Consider the following 19811-nt stretch of genomic DNA (forward strand, 5'->3'; position numbering starts at 1 on the left):
CTTTTAGCTAGCAACAATGGCATGCTTGAAACCGCAATTGTCTTCGACCCCTTAACTTTGAGACGACTGTCTGCGACACCGGCTGCGACAGACACAAAACAATTCTAACCGTTTCTTTGTTCATATAAATATACGGCTAGTCGAGGATCTAGGAGTAGCTGCTGGAAAATATACATCCGAACTGTTACTGCCGTTCAATTTGGCTTCGGCATCCTAGATAATGTGTAAACAATATAACGGAACAAAGGCGAATTAACGCTTAGATTGACCTCAATTAGAGCAGTCGAACCAACACCAAAAGCAGACAGAGTGCTTTCAACAAGATCGGTCGCCCAAATCAGTGGCTGCGTTTTGTTTGAGGTTCAATCGACCAAAACTTTCTAGCAGCTTACTACACCGGATATTTATCAACACATGCAATAAATTCGAACACCTTTGGCAGTTGCGCGTACAGAAATTGGACACGGATTCCGTGATAGGTGCTTGTTTTCACCAATATATATAGTACACTTCCAATATTACACAGGCGATGACTTTATTGTCGGGAGTCGGAGTGACAACTGGCACAGCAGACACACGACCTCCAGACGGAAACCGCGGCCAGCATAATTAAATCGCCCAATCACAGCCCACATAACGTCACAGTCGACCAATCGAATGATACATTTCTTCGCGGTTTTTCATTTTGTTGTCTGACAATCTGTTCGATTCGTCGCATTACACCTAGAGGTTGCAATTCGAACAGATAGTTTCACCCCGAAAATAGCCCCCATTGCGGCTGCATACCTACTACAATATGTGCCGTTGTAAGGATGAATATTTATCTCCTTTTTGACACACAAGTCGAAGAATTTGTTTTGAACGACGTCAACAAATGGCTCCAGCAAAAAAGACGAAGGGTCCAAGGTGAGCACAAATATAGATACACACAGAGGCCTTACACAGCTTTATGCAAATGACGTCAGTGTCCTCATGTGTCCTCTATGCCGTCTGGAAGTAGACTAAGCTTTAAGTGTATATTGGGATAGGTTTATATATGATGATCTGTCGTGTTGCCTCGCGTGGCTTGGCTAGCGTGGGGGTGTCTGATCGGCTTTCCAAGTTTACATTGACACACGGAGCTCAGTCGTTGCATTTTAAAACCCCGTTCTCTCGGACGTGATGGCAAGTAATCGGTGAGTATTGTAGTGAATCGAGTGACAGCTGCGCTACTCACTGAAACTACTATGGAACAGAAGTGCGGCGCGCTTGTGTTTCTACGCCCATATAGCACCGCGATTGCATAATATTACGCCCTTTTATTTCACGTCTCCATGTTAAATTGTTCAGTTGGCGTACATGGGTGCACAGTATGCCTACAGGCAGGGGTAGTGGTGCTGGTGCGGTTAGCAAATTTTGGCAACGTGTAAATCTAATAAGGTGAATCACTTGCAGGCTGAACACTTGATTGAAAGTATCCTAACATGTTATCTATCGGATCTTGCTTGAATCGCAGAAAATCAACTAAAGCGAAGCGCGGTGCAATGGCGAGAAATTGTAAACCATCGCTATGTGTCAAGTCAAAATACTGCCATGCCAGTTTGGTAGTAGCACTTGCAAATTCTTTTAACGGTTCAAAATCCTTGCATTATATCGGTGTAAGTTACATGGTGGTATCAATGTACGGTGTGCACCGGCGTGCGAATAGGAAAAGTACATTTAAAAAAAGAAAGATTCACGATAGTTCGTATAGTGTGCCCACGCAATGGAGAGGGTTTCCGTTGGTGGTATCCGCCAAGCGGAGCTAATAAACCCATTATCAGACTCTAGAAAAAAACACCATGCTACGCATATGCACACCATTAAAAACATGTAGGCATATACACAGCTTATTTTTAAAAAATTGTGATACTCGCAAGTTTACATGTAAAAGTTGGAAAAATATTGAAAGCCTCGCATCATAAGGTTGGTGCAGAGGGGGTTATGCGTACTCATTGAGTTGGTGGCAACTCCGCCATTCCAAAATTTGGTACCCCGCCATTTTGATAACAATTTGGCGCAAATAAATATGCCAATTCCACCACTTAGTTTGGGTCCTTCTACCTCCACCATGGTTTGGCGGTCAACAAAAGTTGTAGGGCTAATAGTAAGACCCAAACTTTCAAGTGTTTGTGTACCAGCTATGGTAAGTGAAAGAGACTTCTCCGTTTGTTCCTGTTTTTCAACGATCTTAATTGTAAAAAGAGTGCACTCGTCATGTCAGTTTTTAATTCTGATGGAAAAAAATTATATGAATCTTGACAATCTTACTTGTTGTCAATGGATAAAGTATTGTAATCACAAGTGTATAAAAGTAATGAGAGTTGAGAGGACGTACCAACAATAACAACTGCCATTTTGTGTTGCTTTCTTTTCTGTTCGCAAAGTAGTCATGCACGCTTATGATTTTACTCATCCGCTAACAAGTCTGCCAACTTTTATTTTGGGGCATTCCAAGAGAAAAGGCACAATTTTGTAAGATTCATCATTTTGTTATTACTTTGCTTTTTGATTTATAGGGGAAACAACAGCCAGACAGATACAGTCCCTGAACGGAATGCACGGTAAGAACTTCAAAAATATGCGATGAGGGAATTGATCTCGTCGCCTAAAACGCTTTTTAAACACCCAGCAAAAGACTGGCAAGTTTGATAAAACTAAAATACAGACTAAAGGGAACATGTCTTTTTAGGTTCATTCCAGAAAAGCGTGGTGCACTTAGCTTAGGGTATCATTTGTATGAGTAAGCGACCTACGTTGTCATTATTGCGCGCTTTTTTTCCATGGCATTGCGTACGCTTATGTCCACACGTGAATGCTTCATTTTTGAATCAGACGATCTGAAAAATCGAAATCTGAGAAATCCGTGTAATATTTAGTTGAATTATCTACAATGTCATGTATCCTTATCGTAAAACAGCAAGTATTCAATATCTCTTTCGTTTGTAACCGTAAGTGACATTTCCAGTTGATGGTAGTACAGGTTAAAGTTTCTGACCCGATGTGGGTAAGGGCATGGAGAATACGTAATTATGTTTACCGCATTTCCGCTTGTTCAAAATCTAACAAATTTCAAGAAGATCCATTACAACATTGTAGAGCTACGAATCTATTTTAATTTGGGATGTTCTTCAAGTGTTACGTTGGGAAACTTCTAGGGATCTGAAGTATAGCCGTGACATGACACGAAAAGTTCTCTTTCTAGTTTTTCAACAGGACGATTCCTAGTGAAGTGTGCTGTGCACTGTACACTGCTACTAGATAAAATACATACTGCAAACGTTCAAGGGGGAAAACATTTAGATATGAAATAGGCCTACAGTTACTTTAAATATATCCTAGTTTCTTCGTTGAAACGTTAAGGGAAGATAAAACAAAAGTTAAATGACAGTTTGCCTTTTTAACACAGTAAGTCTTATCAGAGTGTTTCATTCTCAAATACAAGCGAATCAAACTTTCTGATAACGAGTAATGGTGATGTCGAATTTCCACTTTGAATATTGTCATATTGACATCTCTCTAATTCATCTTGAAGCAGAGAAGTGAACGCATAGTCAAAATACTGTGGTGTTATTCCTAAGTACAGGACCTATACCATACGCAAAAACCATACAGAAGTTCCGTTCACATGTTCCCTAACTTTGCCATCAGCACCATCATCATCATCACACCAGAATAATTAAAAAATTATGATCCTGACTCAAAATGAAAACTATCCTCAAGCTCGTAAAGATAAAATACATACTGGAAGGTTGAGTAAGCTGATTGAAGGGATTTGTAACAGGAGTAACAAGCAAACGAATGATATCACATGAATTGAAACCTACTTTCATAGAAATAAGATAAGAAAATACACAAATAATTCAGCCATGTGAATTGACTAGTTTGGCACCAGAGGGGACACTACATTGAGCACTTCACAGGTTTACTGTCACAAAGGAACTCAGACTGTCTGGCAATGTCAAATACTATATAGATATATAAATCAGCTAGGGGGTGTGTTCATATATATCTATATATTTATTAATTTATTTCAAATTTTATTGCGTCTCTTGTGATTAGCTTCATTATCAAAGAAAGAGTCTTGAGGCATCACATTCTGTCACTGTGTCTTTCCTTCTGCTGTGAAGGGAAGTCCTAATTCTTGTCCTTGAAATAAATTATGGAGCTGTTTCAAGTTTCAAAATACAAAACACAAAATTTGAAATATTAATCTGTCATACCACAAACTTCTTTGTTCTTTTAAGGTGAAGAACTAATTTGATAAGATAATAAAGTTGAACATACATCTCTGGTTGGCTACTATAGAATTTACACATTGATAGAAGTAACTTCATCACATGGGCCTCAACATGTTCAGAATGTAGAGCACTGTAAAATGTGGTAAAAACTTATGATATGTTGATAAATGTTTGTATTTTTCATGAATCATATGGCTAGTACATGTATATACTATATAGAATTAGTAAGATATATGTTTAAGTTTAGAAAACAAGTGAGTGTGATAAAACATATTTTGTAACTGATTGTGTCCTTCTAACAAAATACTTATAATATCTTTGAAGATGGTATTTACATGTTAGCTACATATAAATACAGATGTTCCCTGAAGGTGTTGAGGTTACAGAGACTGTAAGTATCCAACTTAAAAAAAAAATTGTTTGAGGAGGAAATTAGGTAGAACAATAGAGAACCATAAGGTGTGCTGAACATTAAATGACTCACTCCATTTAGTATAGCTTATGATAGAGTAATAATGACCCTATAAAAGATGTACTGTTTGATATACTTCAGTATCCTGTGTCTTTTTTTGCTAAGGCTTGGAAACCCTGGTGATAGAGGAGTGATATCTGGTAATTTGAATAGATTTCCGTACCATGTACCACAATTTTTGTGTGGATATTAAATCCTGGTAAAATGTAGAGGGAGGTCATGTAGATTTTCTACTTATTGCCAGTCACCAAAAGTACCATTCTGCCTACCACACTAACCAACATATGCATGAAATCCTGGCTTTTTTATGTGCTCGTGGCTTTTTTATGTGCTCGTGTTTATATTGTGTGGAAGGGGGTTTCTGTAGTTTCTATAACTTGTATAGACTATCATAATCATATATTGTGTGGGAGGGGGTTTCTGTAGTTTCTATAACTTGTAGAGACTATGTAATATTGTGTGGAAGGGGGTTTCTAGTTTCTATAACTTGTATAGTCTATGTTATATATTGTAGAAGGAGGTTTCTGTTCTTTCTATAGCTTGTAGAGACTGTTATATTGTGTTGAATAGGGTTTGTAGAGATTGCTACGTTAGTGTGTGTGGAAGGGTGTTTCTGTTGTTTCTATAAGTATGTTATATTGTGTGGAAGGGTGTTTCTGTTGTTTCTATAACTATGTTATATTGTGTGGAAGGGTGTTTCTGTTGTTTCTATAACTATGTTATATTATGTGGAAGGGTGTTTCTGTTGTTTCTATAACTATGTTATATTATGTGGAAGGGTGTTTCTGTTGTTTCTATAACTATGTTATATTATGTGGAAGGGTGTTTCTGTTGTTTCTATAACTATGCTATATTATGTGGAAGGGTGTTTCTGTTGTTTCTATAACTATGCTATATTATGTGGAAGGGTGTTTCTGTTGTTTCTATAACTATGCTATATTATGTGGAAGGGTGTTTCTGTTGTTTCTATAACTATGTTATATTGTGTGGAGGGGGTTTCTATAGTTTCTATAACTTGTAGAGACTATGCTATATTATGTGGAAGGGTGTTTCTGTTGTTTCTATAACTATGCTATATTGTGTGGAAGGGTGTTTCTGTTGTTTCTATAACTATGCTATATTGTGTGGAAGGGTGTTTCTGTTGTTTCTATAACTATGTTATATTGTGTGGAGGGGGGTCTCTGTTGTTTTTATAACTTGTAGAGACTATATTATATTATGTGGAAGGGTGTTTCTGTTGTTTTTATAACTTGTAGAGACTATATTATATTGTGTGAAGGGGTCTCTGTTGTTTCTATAACTATGTTATATTGTGTGGAGGGGGTTTCTGTTGTTTTTATAACTATGTTATATTGTGTGGAGGGGGTTTCTGTTGTTTCTATAACTATGCTATATTGTGTGGAAGGGTATTTCTGTTGTTATATTGTTTGGAGGGGGTTTCTGTTGTTTCTATAACTTGTAGAAACTATTGTGTGGAAATGATGTCTAATGACTTAGTCCAGTGATACTGACAATCATATATACTGACCTGTCCTGATAATGCTCTGTGTATGGGGCGAAAGCTTAAGTCAGAATTTTTGGAAACTCTTTGAGTTGAGTTTTATTGAGACCATGCAGTTCTCATTTGTGCTTTTGTACATGTATATATATCTATATTACAATGTGAGTGGTCTCAATGTGTTTCACTTAATTAAGAAGAGAGTTTAATAAATGATTAATTTTCATGCCACTTTTAATATCATAATTTGATGTGCCTTCTGTTGATCAATTCATCTCATATCCATGTCCAATTTAATGAAGTCATAATTAATTCTTGAGCTGTTGAAGTCTGGAGGAAAAGTTTAATGTCAAGGATATACAGAGATAACTACACAACATAAGAATCATCACACACAATTATCGTTCATTATTTTCATAAAAATATCTTTATCACTATTAATTAAGGAATTTATTGCCAGACCACATGTAAATGAGTCGGCTATTTGCTCTGTCATATAAACAAACATATGGGCTTATGTTAATTGATAGAAAAGCCAAAATAATACCCAATGGTGATCACAGTTGACGTATGTTTATCTACTGTGGGGTGGTTCAACCACTAAATGGTATACTCAGTCAAGGAGGTCAAAGGTGACATTCTGAGGTCAAAGGTGACCTGACAATTTTATTTATCAAAACAACATAATGGTTTACCACCATTTTTATGAAGCAATAAATGAAAAATTTTAGGCCAGAAATAATTGATAGACATGTTTGCAAAAAGAAAATAATTTTGTAGAAATGTAGAACTTGATGGAAAAGTGTAATGAAACAAGTAAATAAGTAATTATGCTTAGTCTTATCTAAAAGAGATGATTTCAAATGCTACTGTTTAGAGAATTCAGTTTTGGAGAAATTTATAATTAGATTTTTTTCCCCAATATTGTTCTTCTTTTTGCCAAGGAATATACGAGTGACCTTAGGGTCCTTTGTAACTACAAGTTGCTAGATGAGTAGTGACAACCCTTAGGTCACAAGTATTTTCGAAGGAAAATATTGGTGAATAACATAATTATACAAGCTCCAATAATATCAAAGAAATATAGGATAAAGTAATGGCAATTTTGAACGTTTTGATCCACTTTGAACACAGCAGAATCACCGACATACATATGCTTTGTTATGACAAAGACGTGCATTGTCGTCACATGGCATGACCAGAGTATATATTCCATATTTTTTTGTTCAACTTGACTTGTATGTGGTATAATCTTTATAATTCACTCTTTACTTGTAATTCATAAACTTTTCAACTGCCCATTATTCAGGAAATATAAAAGACTTTGGCAGTTAGCCAGAAAATTTTAGTTTCAACGTTTTAAGTCAATTATTAAGTTGCAAAGTTTTGGTGTCTTCAATTTTGTTTTCAAACTGAAAAGTAATTCACTATATTGGTATTTACTATGTCCATCATACCGGGATATATCAGGGAAAAAACTTAAATGGATGTGTTTATGAGAGTGGGATTAATTTAGACATTAAATGTATCCATATTATACTCATTGAACCAAGAAATTATACAGCCATGCAACATATCCGGTCTGTGAAATCTTACCTGTGGTGCATACATTTTGTACAGGGTATCACTTTCTAATTCAACACAAAAGTCACACCATTTAAATTGAAATGAGTGTTTCTTCCTGCTCGTCCTACATTTTGTAAAACAAATTCCAAGAAAACCTCAGTTTGAAATGTCTGCAAATAAAAAAAGTAGCTATTTTAGTTCACGTTTCAGTCATTTCCTGTGTGCCTGTAGCACTTAATCAGTCAAAGAACACATCTACAAGTTATGCCCTCAAGAAATCAGAAATGTCTTTTTTTTTAAAACCTGGATTTTAACCAATTTAGGAAATATTTTTTGCCAAAGTTGTTAAGCCTAAGGAATGGATTGTTTTGACATTTTGTCACAGTTTTCCAACAATGAATGACATGAGATTTATTTTCATAACTAATTATGATCTATATCAATATATTTACATAAAGAGACTGGATATTGTGACATTATTTACATACCCTCTGACAACAACCCTTCATTGAAATTCTCATAACAGAAATATTTCTGTACACGCTCATTTTCGCAGTTCTTAGAAAAGCTATCATTTTATGCCAGTAATACTTTCCTTAGGGTCCAGACAATATTTGTTTCACAGTCAGGCATGAAACAATTTGTTAAATGAATAGAAGCTAATAAATAACAAACTGTACTATCTACTTTTCACACGTCTATGCTGGTAAACAATTTCAAATATTTACACTCTTTTATGGCAGTATATGGAATGGTAGTTTTAATGCACTCTTTTATGGCAGCAGACAGTCATAGATTGTAATTGCAATAACAAATTTTCCTTAGGGTGAGAGATAGATCCCTCTTGGCTAGATTCTGGTAAAATTTACATTTTCTTTCAGGTGTTCACGCTGAAATCTTCAATCTCATGAAAATGGTTAATACTACTGAAATTGATAACTTGATGGATTTTCTGGCTTTACATCGCAAGGTGTGAAATAATACATATAGTACCCATGGCTATTTTATGACAGTTTAATGTTTATCAACAGTTGAGTTTGATAGGAAGCAAAGATCAAAACACTACAGGTAATACTGCAGATAGAGTTTGAGTTTGGCAGATACAAGTCAGAATATAGGGTGAATGTTATTATTATTGCTAGTAAATATATTTTGTTGAAACTGCAAATTTGCACACACAGACATGCACACGCACACAAACACACTCATATATGTACATACATACATACATACATACATACATACATACATACATACATACATACATTATATATACATACATACGAACACATGCATACACAAACACATGCACACATGCATAGACACAGACACAGACACATACATACACACAAACACACACATATATATATATATATATATAATGCTTACAATTGTACATGATAATACTCTGTTATTAGTGTTTAATAGTAGGGACAAAATTTAAGCTGTCAAAATTTTGGAAACTTTTTCAGTTATATACACACAAGCAATGAATCATTTCTTTTGCTACTTATAGGTGAATAGGAGTACTCTCAATTTCATTGTGGTTAAAATTTGATGTTAAACTTGGATGGTAATTACAATACATGCATTTAAAAGAGAGATAATGGTTTGTAAGATGCTCAAGGTTTTGAAAAGGTATCATAGATACAAACCTGATATATGATACCATCATGGACTATATCATGTACACATTTCTACTGTACATCATTTCTTTAAGAGCTTTGTGAGGAAATTAAAGAAAACTTCTGAAATTTCTGTAAATATCATTGCTTTTTATAGTGTTAGTTTTATTATCAATTTCTTAATATGAGTTATTTTTATGTGTAAGGTTTAATGTAAGTCACAGTATTTCGCAAAATCACAATAAAACAAAAAAAAATTGTGTTCAAATAAATTTAACGAGAAAGTGCTTGGTTAATATTAAAGAGGTTAATGTATTACAAGAAAATATATATTACTCCATTATGTTATATTCAAACCGATTAAAAACATACATTTTATAGGTATTTTAGCAAGTGTGTTAAACTGCAGTAGTTTGGAGAAAGAAGACCCTACATTTTATCAAACGGTATAATTACTGATGAGTGAGACGACAGCTCTCCACTTTGTCGGTTGTACTCACAAATTTGTCAGGTTCATATTCACCAATGTCAAGGTTGGGAAAGCGTGTGTTGTGATCAAGGTTCTTAGAATGACATTAGTGAAAGGTCAAAGGTGAGGGTCATTTATAGGTCAGACGTGACAGCAGTTTATATGCCAGCTGACTGACATATACAGATAAACAAAATTACAGATACAAACGTAAATTACTACCTGGGTAGTTGGATTTAGAGACAGAACTACTGCACTTAGATAAAAATTCAAGGCAATCTATTCTCATAAACCAATTTGTGGGGGCAATTTATGGCATCGCTGATGGTGACACTACTCTAGGCCTGACTTTCTCATCTATACTGTATTAAAATGAAATAAATAGAAAGGACAGGTCAGAATTAATAAGAATGGATGTGCTGTAGAGAATTGTCAGCCGATGATTAGAAATGAGAGTCCATTGTTGGTAAATTATAGATGTGAGGAGATCAACGAACAGGATATTGTACAGTGTTGTTAATGTCAAACAAGGGCAGTCAAAAGTCACTTTTCAACATTTGTATCCAAAATTAAGGAGATATACTTCTTGAATCAGTGTCAGTTCTCCATATGTGTATCCTGAGAATTGTAATGTGACAGTATCCAAGGTATCACATCAATTCTTGACGTAAAAGTAACAAAAAACTGGATTCTATGCAGTGAGATAACACCTGCCACTTTGCATGATAGTTTACTTCGAATAATTCCATTCTTTTCCTACAGAAAAAAAAGTTTACTGTTTAAAAAAATATTGCTGAATCAGCAATTTTGTCAAATTTTTGTGGCGATGTCATTCTGATTGAATTATATTCAAAGATGTATTCTTATTTTTATTTTTGTAACTTTAGAAACTAAACCATAATGAAGGGAAATATAAATATTTAATTCATACTTGAAGTAAAATGGAAGCTGGTCTCATCGATTTTAAGACCCCATTTGAAGGATTGGCAGCCATATTGGATAAAACATACAAACAAGTCTAAAAGTTCTAGAAATTTCATTTTAATGTATAGAAAACTAATTTTCAGTAAACACAAAATTAATCATCTTTAATAATACACAATATGAATTTTATTAAAAGTTGTATTGATACACGTATAAAAGCACAAAAACATTCACAATTGTGTAAATAGTCATTATTCAAAAGTGTTTCTTGTCCAAACTGCAACCTCCTTTTGTGGCTGCTTGTGAGTTGAAGACTCTTATAATAGTACGTATGGAAACTAGAAAATGAGAAATAGTAAACTTTTGTCAATTTGTCATAGACTTTAACAATAGTTCAAATGGAGAGCTGACAAGGGCTGCAAGCGATGCAAGTAGTCTTTTGTTGAATATCTGTAAAGTAGCAGATAATGGCTGTACATGTACTATGCACTGGTACTGCTTGCATGTTTCTTACGCCATTCTCTGTTTCTCATTTTTTTGACTGTTAATAGAAATTTTCATTGAAAAGAACCAAAATGATACGTTTGATAGAAAATAAAAAGAAGGGAACACAGTGTTGTGGTGCATGGTTTTATTTCAAAACAGATGACTCTATTTTCAAACTTGTAAATCTGATCACTATTGCATTTTGGTTACACAGTGTAAGGTTTGAAAAAAAAAATGAAAACCTGTATATGAGAAAATATAGAGGATAGTGCACTTGTTGACACTCAGTGTGATAAAACAATTAATCCTAAAAGCAATCCTAACAAAACATTATTTTATGAAATTGTTTTTTTGTGGTTGAAGACAATGTGTCACTGCATAATTTCCAAAGTTTCACATTATTATATTAAATATACAGTACACTGTATTGATACAGGGTCTAAATTTCCTCTCTGTGTGTTGACATTTTGTCTTTATGCTGCAAGGACACAGTTTTTCTGCTGTATTGACACTAAATTTGTCTTCTGTATTGATATAGGATCTGTTCACCATAATGTCACAGGAACTCTTTCCTCTGTAATGAAATAATATCTTTCCATGGTAATAACACAGGATCTGTTCTCTATGCTGTCACATATGGAACGTCCATGTAATGATACAGGTTCTGTCCGCCATGCTGTCACATGGAATGCCCATGGTAATGACACAGGGTCTGTCTTCCACTGTCACATTGAATGTCCATGTAATAACAGGTTCTGTCCGCCATGCTGTCACATGGAATGCCCAAGGTAATGACATTAGGTCTGTCTTCCCCTGTCACATTGAATGTCCATGTAATGACAGGTTCTGTCCACCATGCTGTCATATGGAATGTCCTTGACTGTAATGACTTGGGATGAGTAATCTATCCACTGCAGTGACACAGGATATGTCTAGTGTAATGGCATATAATCTGTCCACTGTAATGACTTTGGATCTGTCCTCTGCAGTGACACAGGATATGTCCACTGTAATGGCATGTAATCTGCCCACTGTAATGACTTGGATCTGTCCTCTGCAGTGACACAGGATATGTCCACTGTAATGACATGTAATCTGTCCACTGTAATGACTTGGATCTGTCCTCTGCAGTAACACAGGATATGTCCACTGTAATGGCATGTAATCTGTCCACTGTAATGACTTGGATCTGTCCTCTGCAGTAACACAGGATATGTCCACTGTAATGGCATATAATCTGTCCACTGTCAGACAGAAATCAATAAAAAACACATTTATCATGAACCATTTCATGACATATAAACCATTCACAGTCTTTAAATATTTATTTTCATGTCTTCTAATATTGGAACTTCAGACTTTCAAAAATTGTGAGGGTTGGTGTTTTAATGTCTTTAATAGTTCTGAGTTGCCAAAAAAGGCAGAAAAACCAGGGTCATTAGGGTACTAAGACACACATAAAATGTAAAAATGACCCATAAAATGTAGATGATACAGCTACTGAATGCAGTGTGTTGACAGAGCAGCTATCTAATTGTACCCTGCATCGTCCTCTAGTGTATCCTGTCTTGTCTCCTGTGTTCTATTTATATACATCTTTCACCTGGTGTATTGAGGCATCATCTCATAGTGTTTCATCTCAGACTCAACCCAATCACAAGGCCTCATCTGCTACGTATGTCCTCCAATAATTGCCCCATAAATTCTGACTTAGGGTAGTGTGAGCTTTTAGTAGGTGCATAATTTGCCTATATGAAATGTATTTTTCATTAACAACGTTGAATATCACACCCTACTGTCTGTCGACTCACTATGATGGATTCACCTTCTCCCGTTATCTGGCTAGATTTGCAACGGCACTATTTGTCTTTTCTGACATAACTTCATCCTTTTACTATAGTGAGTCAATTTCTCTTACCTGATATCTTCACCAGATCTAAACTTCTAGTGACTTCTTCTACCTCTATTAAATCACATCTACACTGTTCATTTCTTTTGACATGATGTCTTATCGTCAATACAGTCTGTTGATTGAAACCAGCTGCAAATTTTGGTTTTTACATGTAAAAATGGCGAAAATATATTTTTCATGGTGAAATATATTTTTCATGTTTCATAATAATAATCTTTCTAAACATACTGAAAATGAATTTGAATGTGATACATTTTTTTAAAAAAATGCACAGGTTGCCTAAATTGTATGAACAAAGGCAGCAAAGAAGTGTTTTTATAAATGTAAAGAAATGTTTGCTTGTAGCATTAGCTACCTAGAGTATGGCAGTTAGAATTTATATACTTCATTCAATATTACAAAAGATATGGGATGTGTGTTTTGTTCTTTCAATTTTGCCACTCTTAAAATACAATTTTCACTTAGAATATAAATAGTAGTCTCCCATATACTATCTAAGTGTAAATTCATGGAAAGAATATATTTCAATGACATCAATTAAAAATAAAATTGAAATGAACAAAAAAAAATTTACAGGAATTTTAAGCTATGATATTTTATATAATTTTGGCAGCCATATCTCTGGCAGTGAAGTTGAAATGAAGGGAGTGCTGTCATTATATAGTCTTTGTAGGCCAAGTATATTGTACATGAACATCAGAAAATGTACAAGTACATAATATGTATTGTATTTCCTTACAGAATAGTACATATAGAGCTGTACATTTTGAAACGTCTCTTTGATACACAGTTATCAACTGGGAACAGAGGTCAGATAGCTAGAAATGATAAGTTGACTCGAAAAGTTGGACATTTGGGAACAGATAGAGCAAAATATCAAGTGATAATCCCACTAGGAATCATCCTGGGAACTTAGAGCAATCGACAGCAGGAGACAAACATATACTGGATAGAAAGTGTCTTAATCAATGGCAGTCAAACACGATTGTACAACAAAATACCACGTCAACTTGCTGTCCTGAACTTTAGCCTGAGGGGGTAGAGTGCATGGCACACAAGCCTGCCAATGTGATGTAGCAGTGTCTCATATCAGGCTGTCATAAACTCCTGATCATATTCAGGTGCTGTGGATATGTTTCACTGAAATTGTTCAATCTACTGTGACGAAATTGTAATAAAGTCAAGGTAGAAAGGTTAAGATATCACGGATTAAAAATATAAAAAAAAATCCATGAAATATTGATGTGGATGATGTCTTCTAAAACTGACACAAAAAATCAATTTGTGATGCATATTAAAGTGATGTGTGACTTATTGACATACTACCACCTGAACTTGAGAATTAACATACAGAAATATAGAAAACGGTATCATAGTTTTGCTGGAATGTATATTCATTTAAAACAAATTCCCCCAGTACATTCATGGTACAAGTTTCAAAATCAATATTTCCAAAGCTATTCCTGCCAACCATAGAATTGTTAATCTATGTTGCTATAGTGAGGATTTATCACAAAATCTATAGATACCAGCTTTTCCTGATTTCCACATTCACTTAAATTTGTTTTACATTGATCTTGCTGGCTTGATGTAATTGTATACAGAGCTACTTGAATTGGATGCCACTGTGTGTGTGTGTGTGTGTGTGTGTGTGTGTGTGTGTGTGTGTGTGTGTGTGTGTGTGTGTGTGTGTGTGTGTGTGTCTGGTTTAACAATACTGTATCATAAACAAGTACTTTCAAAATGACATGATATGGTGGCGTGTCTTCTTTGAAAGAACTATCACAGACTCACAATATTGCAGGGATACCATCATTGAAAGACATTTTTTTTTCAATGTTGTAGCATACAGGATATCATAAAATTCAAATATTGCAAAGAATTGATCACCCACCACCAATATGCAGGGAAGCCATCTTTGAAAAAGATACTTAAAAAACAATATTGAAGGAAGACTCTTTCGGAAAGAGGTATTACAAATCTCCCAAATGTTTTTGAAAGATACATTTATATCGCAAACCCCAATATTGCGGGGAAGCCATCTTTGCAATAAAATAGTTTTTAAAAAAATACAATATTGAAGAGGAGTCATCACTTCACTGAAAGCAATATCATAAAACCCAAAAATTGCAGAGAAACCATTATTGAAAGTGAATTACCACCAACCCCTCCAATATTGCTGGGAAGCCATCTTTGAAAGTTATACCACCAACCCTTCCCTCTCCCCCATATTCATAATAGAGAAGCCACTTGAATGTGAGTTTACATGTATGTAATATCACTCACTCTACAAGAATGCCTATCATCTGAATATCATCTGAATGGATATAAAAATGAGAATATCATATGAAGGAAACTGGTCTTGTCTTCAGTAACCTTTTTTTTGTGTACTGATGAAAGCAGCCTTTTAAGTGTAAACCTAAACCATCATACAGAATATAAGTACAAGCCAGTAGTTTTGTTTGCTTATGAAAGTATTTGTGAACATGTCTTTGGCTCCCAAGTGGCTGAGTAGAAAAGCTTTTCCCCTGACAATGTTTGTCTCATGGTAATTTTGTACGAATATATGAACAAGGTTCTCTCAGAGCAGAACATGTTGTGAAAAAAGGGTAAAACAGCTGTCTACACATAATTTTCTTCCAAATTTTTTTGGGTCACAAGGATGTCTTTTGAAACTGGAGATCTATTTTTATCATGTTTTTTTTTTGAATGAATGGAGACTATCAGCTGAAGATATATTTTTTTCAGGAAAAGGTGTTTCATAGCTGCAGTCTGGGTTATATAGAGTTTCCGGTATTTCACAGAATTGTAGTGTCATTTCCTCCTGTGACGTACAAGTTTCATGATGCTGATGATAGCTAGAACGTAATGAAAGAAAGCAACTGGAGCATTCTAAAACATAAAATGATGATCCCTCACAGGGGATGAGGAGTATATACAGAATACAAGACAGGGAAATTGGATACTGCAAGTAGAAGTGTTCTCATAATTTGATGTAACATCTTGTTACCAGATGATTTAGTGTGGATGTTTCATATATTAAGTTGCAAAACTCTATCCTGTCCAGGAGCGAAAGACATCTCTGTTCACAACTTAACATAAAGAAATTTTGTTCAAACTCAAAAAAAAAAATTATTTGGTAAACCAACTGCACATTTTTAATCTTTCTGTTGGGACATGAAATCCTGAGAAATGTAGTGAATGAAATTCTAATATGAAAGAATAGTATATATATATATCATCCATAGACTAAAAGGTGTGACAAAACTGTTGCACAATCGTGTAAATTTATTGTGTAAGATTAAAATATAGTTTGAATATATTTCTTCTTTGAAAACTTACTAAGAATAACATTTAATTTAGCACCATTATCCATGCTGTTTTGGTTGTGAATTCAATTGTGTACGACCTTGGTCTCCTAGCGATCAACTTTCCCTGAACTGACATTCTCAATCGTTGCTAGCATCCATTGTAAGATAGTGTGTTTATCCCCTCCAGCTGTGATTAAACTCCTAGAATCCTTTCTCAATGAACACAGTCACAGTGCTCCCTGCCATCTTGTCAGCCAAAAGAAATACGGTGATTTTCAGCATATAAAACGAGCTGGCGGCCAATTTAATTAAATATAATTGAAATCTAGTTAGGATATTCGTAATCTTTTTGTACTTTTGTTAAATAAACAGCACTCGGCTGTAAATATGTGTACCAGTGGGCAAGGCCTGGTTATTTTTGCAAATACAAGCTATAGGGTTAGGTCTCTGGTGTAATGAAACTCATTGGTCTTTTAAATTCATTGGTATAAAACAGCTTTTAGTCTTGGTATAGTAAGTGAAATTACAGTTATCAAAATATTGAACAAAAGAAAAGATGAAATGACATGAGTACATATATTGACCATTTTCAGAGAATTGCATAAACAAACTTGAGTTAGATCACACTCACTAAGGTAATGAAAATCATTGCTGTTTTAAACTTATCGGTATTAAGTATTAAAAACAGCTTGTAGATTTGGCACAGTCAGTAAAACTACAGCTTTCAAAATGTTGGTACAAGAGGAGGGTGAAAGAGCATGTTGACCATTTCTCAGGAATGGTCTTTTCAAATTATAGGGTGACAGATTTGACTCTATGGTAATGAAAATCATTGTCGTTTTTAAAACTTAGATATACAAACTTGGCATGCTCAGTAAAACTGCAGCTATCCAAAAATGTTCAGCAGAACGAGGGTGAAACAATACACGAACGAGTACATTCACCCGTGTTCAGGGAATAGTGTGTTAAAGCAAACTATAGAGTTAGGTCAGACTCTCTTGGGTAATGAAGATGATCGTGTTGTTTTAAAACTCATTGGTATTAATCAAAACAGCTTGTAAACTTCATATGGTAAGGAAAACTGCAGCTATCAAAAATGGATGGGAAAAAGGATGAAATAGGGCACAAGTGAATGATTACCACCTTAAAAATTTTACTTTGTGTCAAAGCTATTTTGGTTTGAGTACTTACAACATATTATTAAAGATGCATTAGTAGTAGAAGGTGATAGAGATAAACAGATGAATGGTCCATTGTTATAAGGTGTAAAATTTAATGTAATAAATTTGATGCTTTGATATATATTTCGCAGTATTTAAATTCCTATTTCTAAGCCAAGTTACAAATGAGATGTCTCAATTATATTGATAATACCTCCTGTCTTTTCTGTTTCCATTCTTCAATCTCTTGCAAAATTGACTGTATTATGATTTTCATCTTGTAAAACTATTAGTATATTAATTTATATAAATTTCAACCAAAATGCAAGTTATACTATGTCCCTGTTACCATAGTAACTATAGGAGTGATAAAACTGAAAGTGATAATTGTCAAGCCTGTGGGATTGCTAGATTAATTAGCATCATAATTGCACTGATAAAATTCTATCTCTTGACCTTAAACTATGCATTTACACCATGCAGCTGAAAGCTAAAGCAAACTCTGTAGGCAGTACAAATTCAATTTAAAGAACATGATATTTAAACACACACAGTGTATACATATACAACCTAGCAGCATCCCAATGTAGTTACTGTCTTGCCACAGCGCTGGCTAATGAGATTTGTCTTTTGTCATTACTTAATTAAATGAGGAAACAGTTTGAATTTGTTGATTGAAACTTGTAGCTAAGTTGTATCGATTGTTGTTGGAGACATACGTGTCACATGATTGGCTGGGTTTCATTGATGCCTTCTAGGTATAGTTGTGCTTATATTATAGATGTCTCAAATCTAACATCTCAAATCTAGGTGTTTAAAAAAAACCCCAAGATTTCCATCCCAAATTTTCAAAGCCTGTTTTACTTATTTTGTATAGAGCAAGAATTACTTGTCACAGAATTGATAGATAAATCATAACTGAACAGTAACACCTAATGATATTAGTTAGGGGGAACTAAATGACAACTCAAGTCAAATTGTAGCTATGAAAATGAGGTCAAAAATAGTCAAAATGTAGCTTTATTGAACTAATATGTATCTAGGTGTGTGTGTGTGTGTTTGTGCAAATATACTTACAAACTCAAACATAGAACTTCTTATCTCTTCTATTTAGAATCTGTAGACGTGGCTTTCCATTATTTGTATCAACATAGAAATGAATTCGGGTGAACAAAATATGTATTCAAATAAAAAAAATTAATGTTAAATGGTTTTATCGCTTTATAGATGTTATTTTTTTGTCCAACCGTGTTTCAAATGTCATTTAGTGTAAATCTGATATTAAGATGTAGTTTGTTCTGACAGTTTTATCTCCCGTAATGTGTTTCCACAGTTTTTCACATGTTTGAGTTATCAAGTCTTTTGGTGCATGCATGCATGATCACTTTGATAACTCATCACACAGATACTAAATCGTCTTTCTATTTCAATCAGTTCATAAGATTGTACAAATACAAAAATCAAAAATAGAATATATGCCACTCAGTAAATGAACAAAACGCTCAAGGAAATAGTGACGTTGTACACAAGATTTTGTATTTTGATCAACACCATAGTTCTTGATAGTAGTTGGCCTCATCTTGTGAGGGCTTCGATGACTTTCATTACAGCTATCTTTCTAGGGGGCTTACTTGACTTAGAGTCTTTCTCTTAGCCTTCTCATCAGATCTTTGACTCTTACTGATGCTGTATCAAAGGGCCATAAATCCAATTTCCAGACTTAGAGTGTGGATTATTACACTGCTACAACCACTATATTTATCACACTGCTAAGGCAAACTCATAACACTTCGTCCATGAACTGAAACTGTGGGAAATTTCAAGATACCAGCTATAGTGTGTGTATAGAGATATCTTAATATTACCACACACTGATTGTTTAGATTGACGATAGCACAATCACTTGTATACAACTTAGATGGAAAATACCAAGGGGAAAATGTATACACAAGTTATCATTTCCACGCCAGTACACCCTGAATTTTTTTTTAGATTTACAAAGCATTCTTTGTGTATAAACCTCAGTCATACATTTTTACATGTTGTAGTCAGATTGGAATTCCCCTGTATAAGTGTAGCCTGTAGGATGTCTTTAAGTTTAAATAACAATTTACAATTTCAAAATATTT

General features: G+C 34.5%; 1 protein-coding gene across 3 annotated transcripts in view; it reads left to right on the forward strand.

Annotated features, from left to right (window-relative positions):
• The first annotated feature begins 743 nt into the window (after positions 1 to 743).
• LOC144443456 (uncharacterized) overlaps positions 744 to 19811 on the forward strand; it is a 143807-nt gene continuing 124739 nt past the window's right edge. The window contains exons 1-2 of one of the 3 annotated variants that reach the window (XM_078132947.1): positions 744 to 906; positions 2538 to 2582. In XM_078132947.1, coding sequence (XP_077989073.1) covers positions 875 to 906; positions 2538 to 2582 — 77 coding nt within the window. In that variant the 5' untranslated portion in view covers positions 744 to 874. Of the gene's footprint in view, positions 907 to 994; positions 1176 to 2537; positions 2583 to 19811 lie in introns of those variants that run through there. The other 2 variants (XM_078132955.1, XM_078132970.1) reach the window with 2 other exon arrangements.

This window comes from Glandiceps talaboti, chromosome 2 (assembly GCF_964340395.1).
Source record: "Glandiceps talaboti chromosome 2, keGlaTala1.1, whole genome shotgun sequence".
Taxonomy (NCBI): domain Eukaryota; kingdom Metazoa; phylum Hemichordata; class Enteropneusta; family Spengelidae; genus Glandiceps; species Glandiceps talaboti.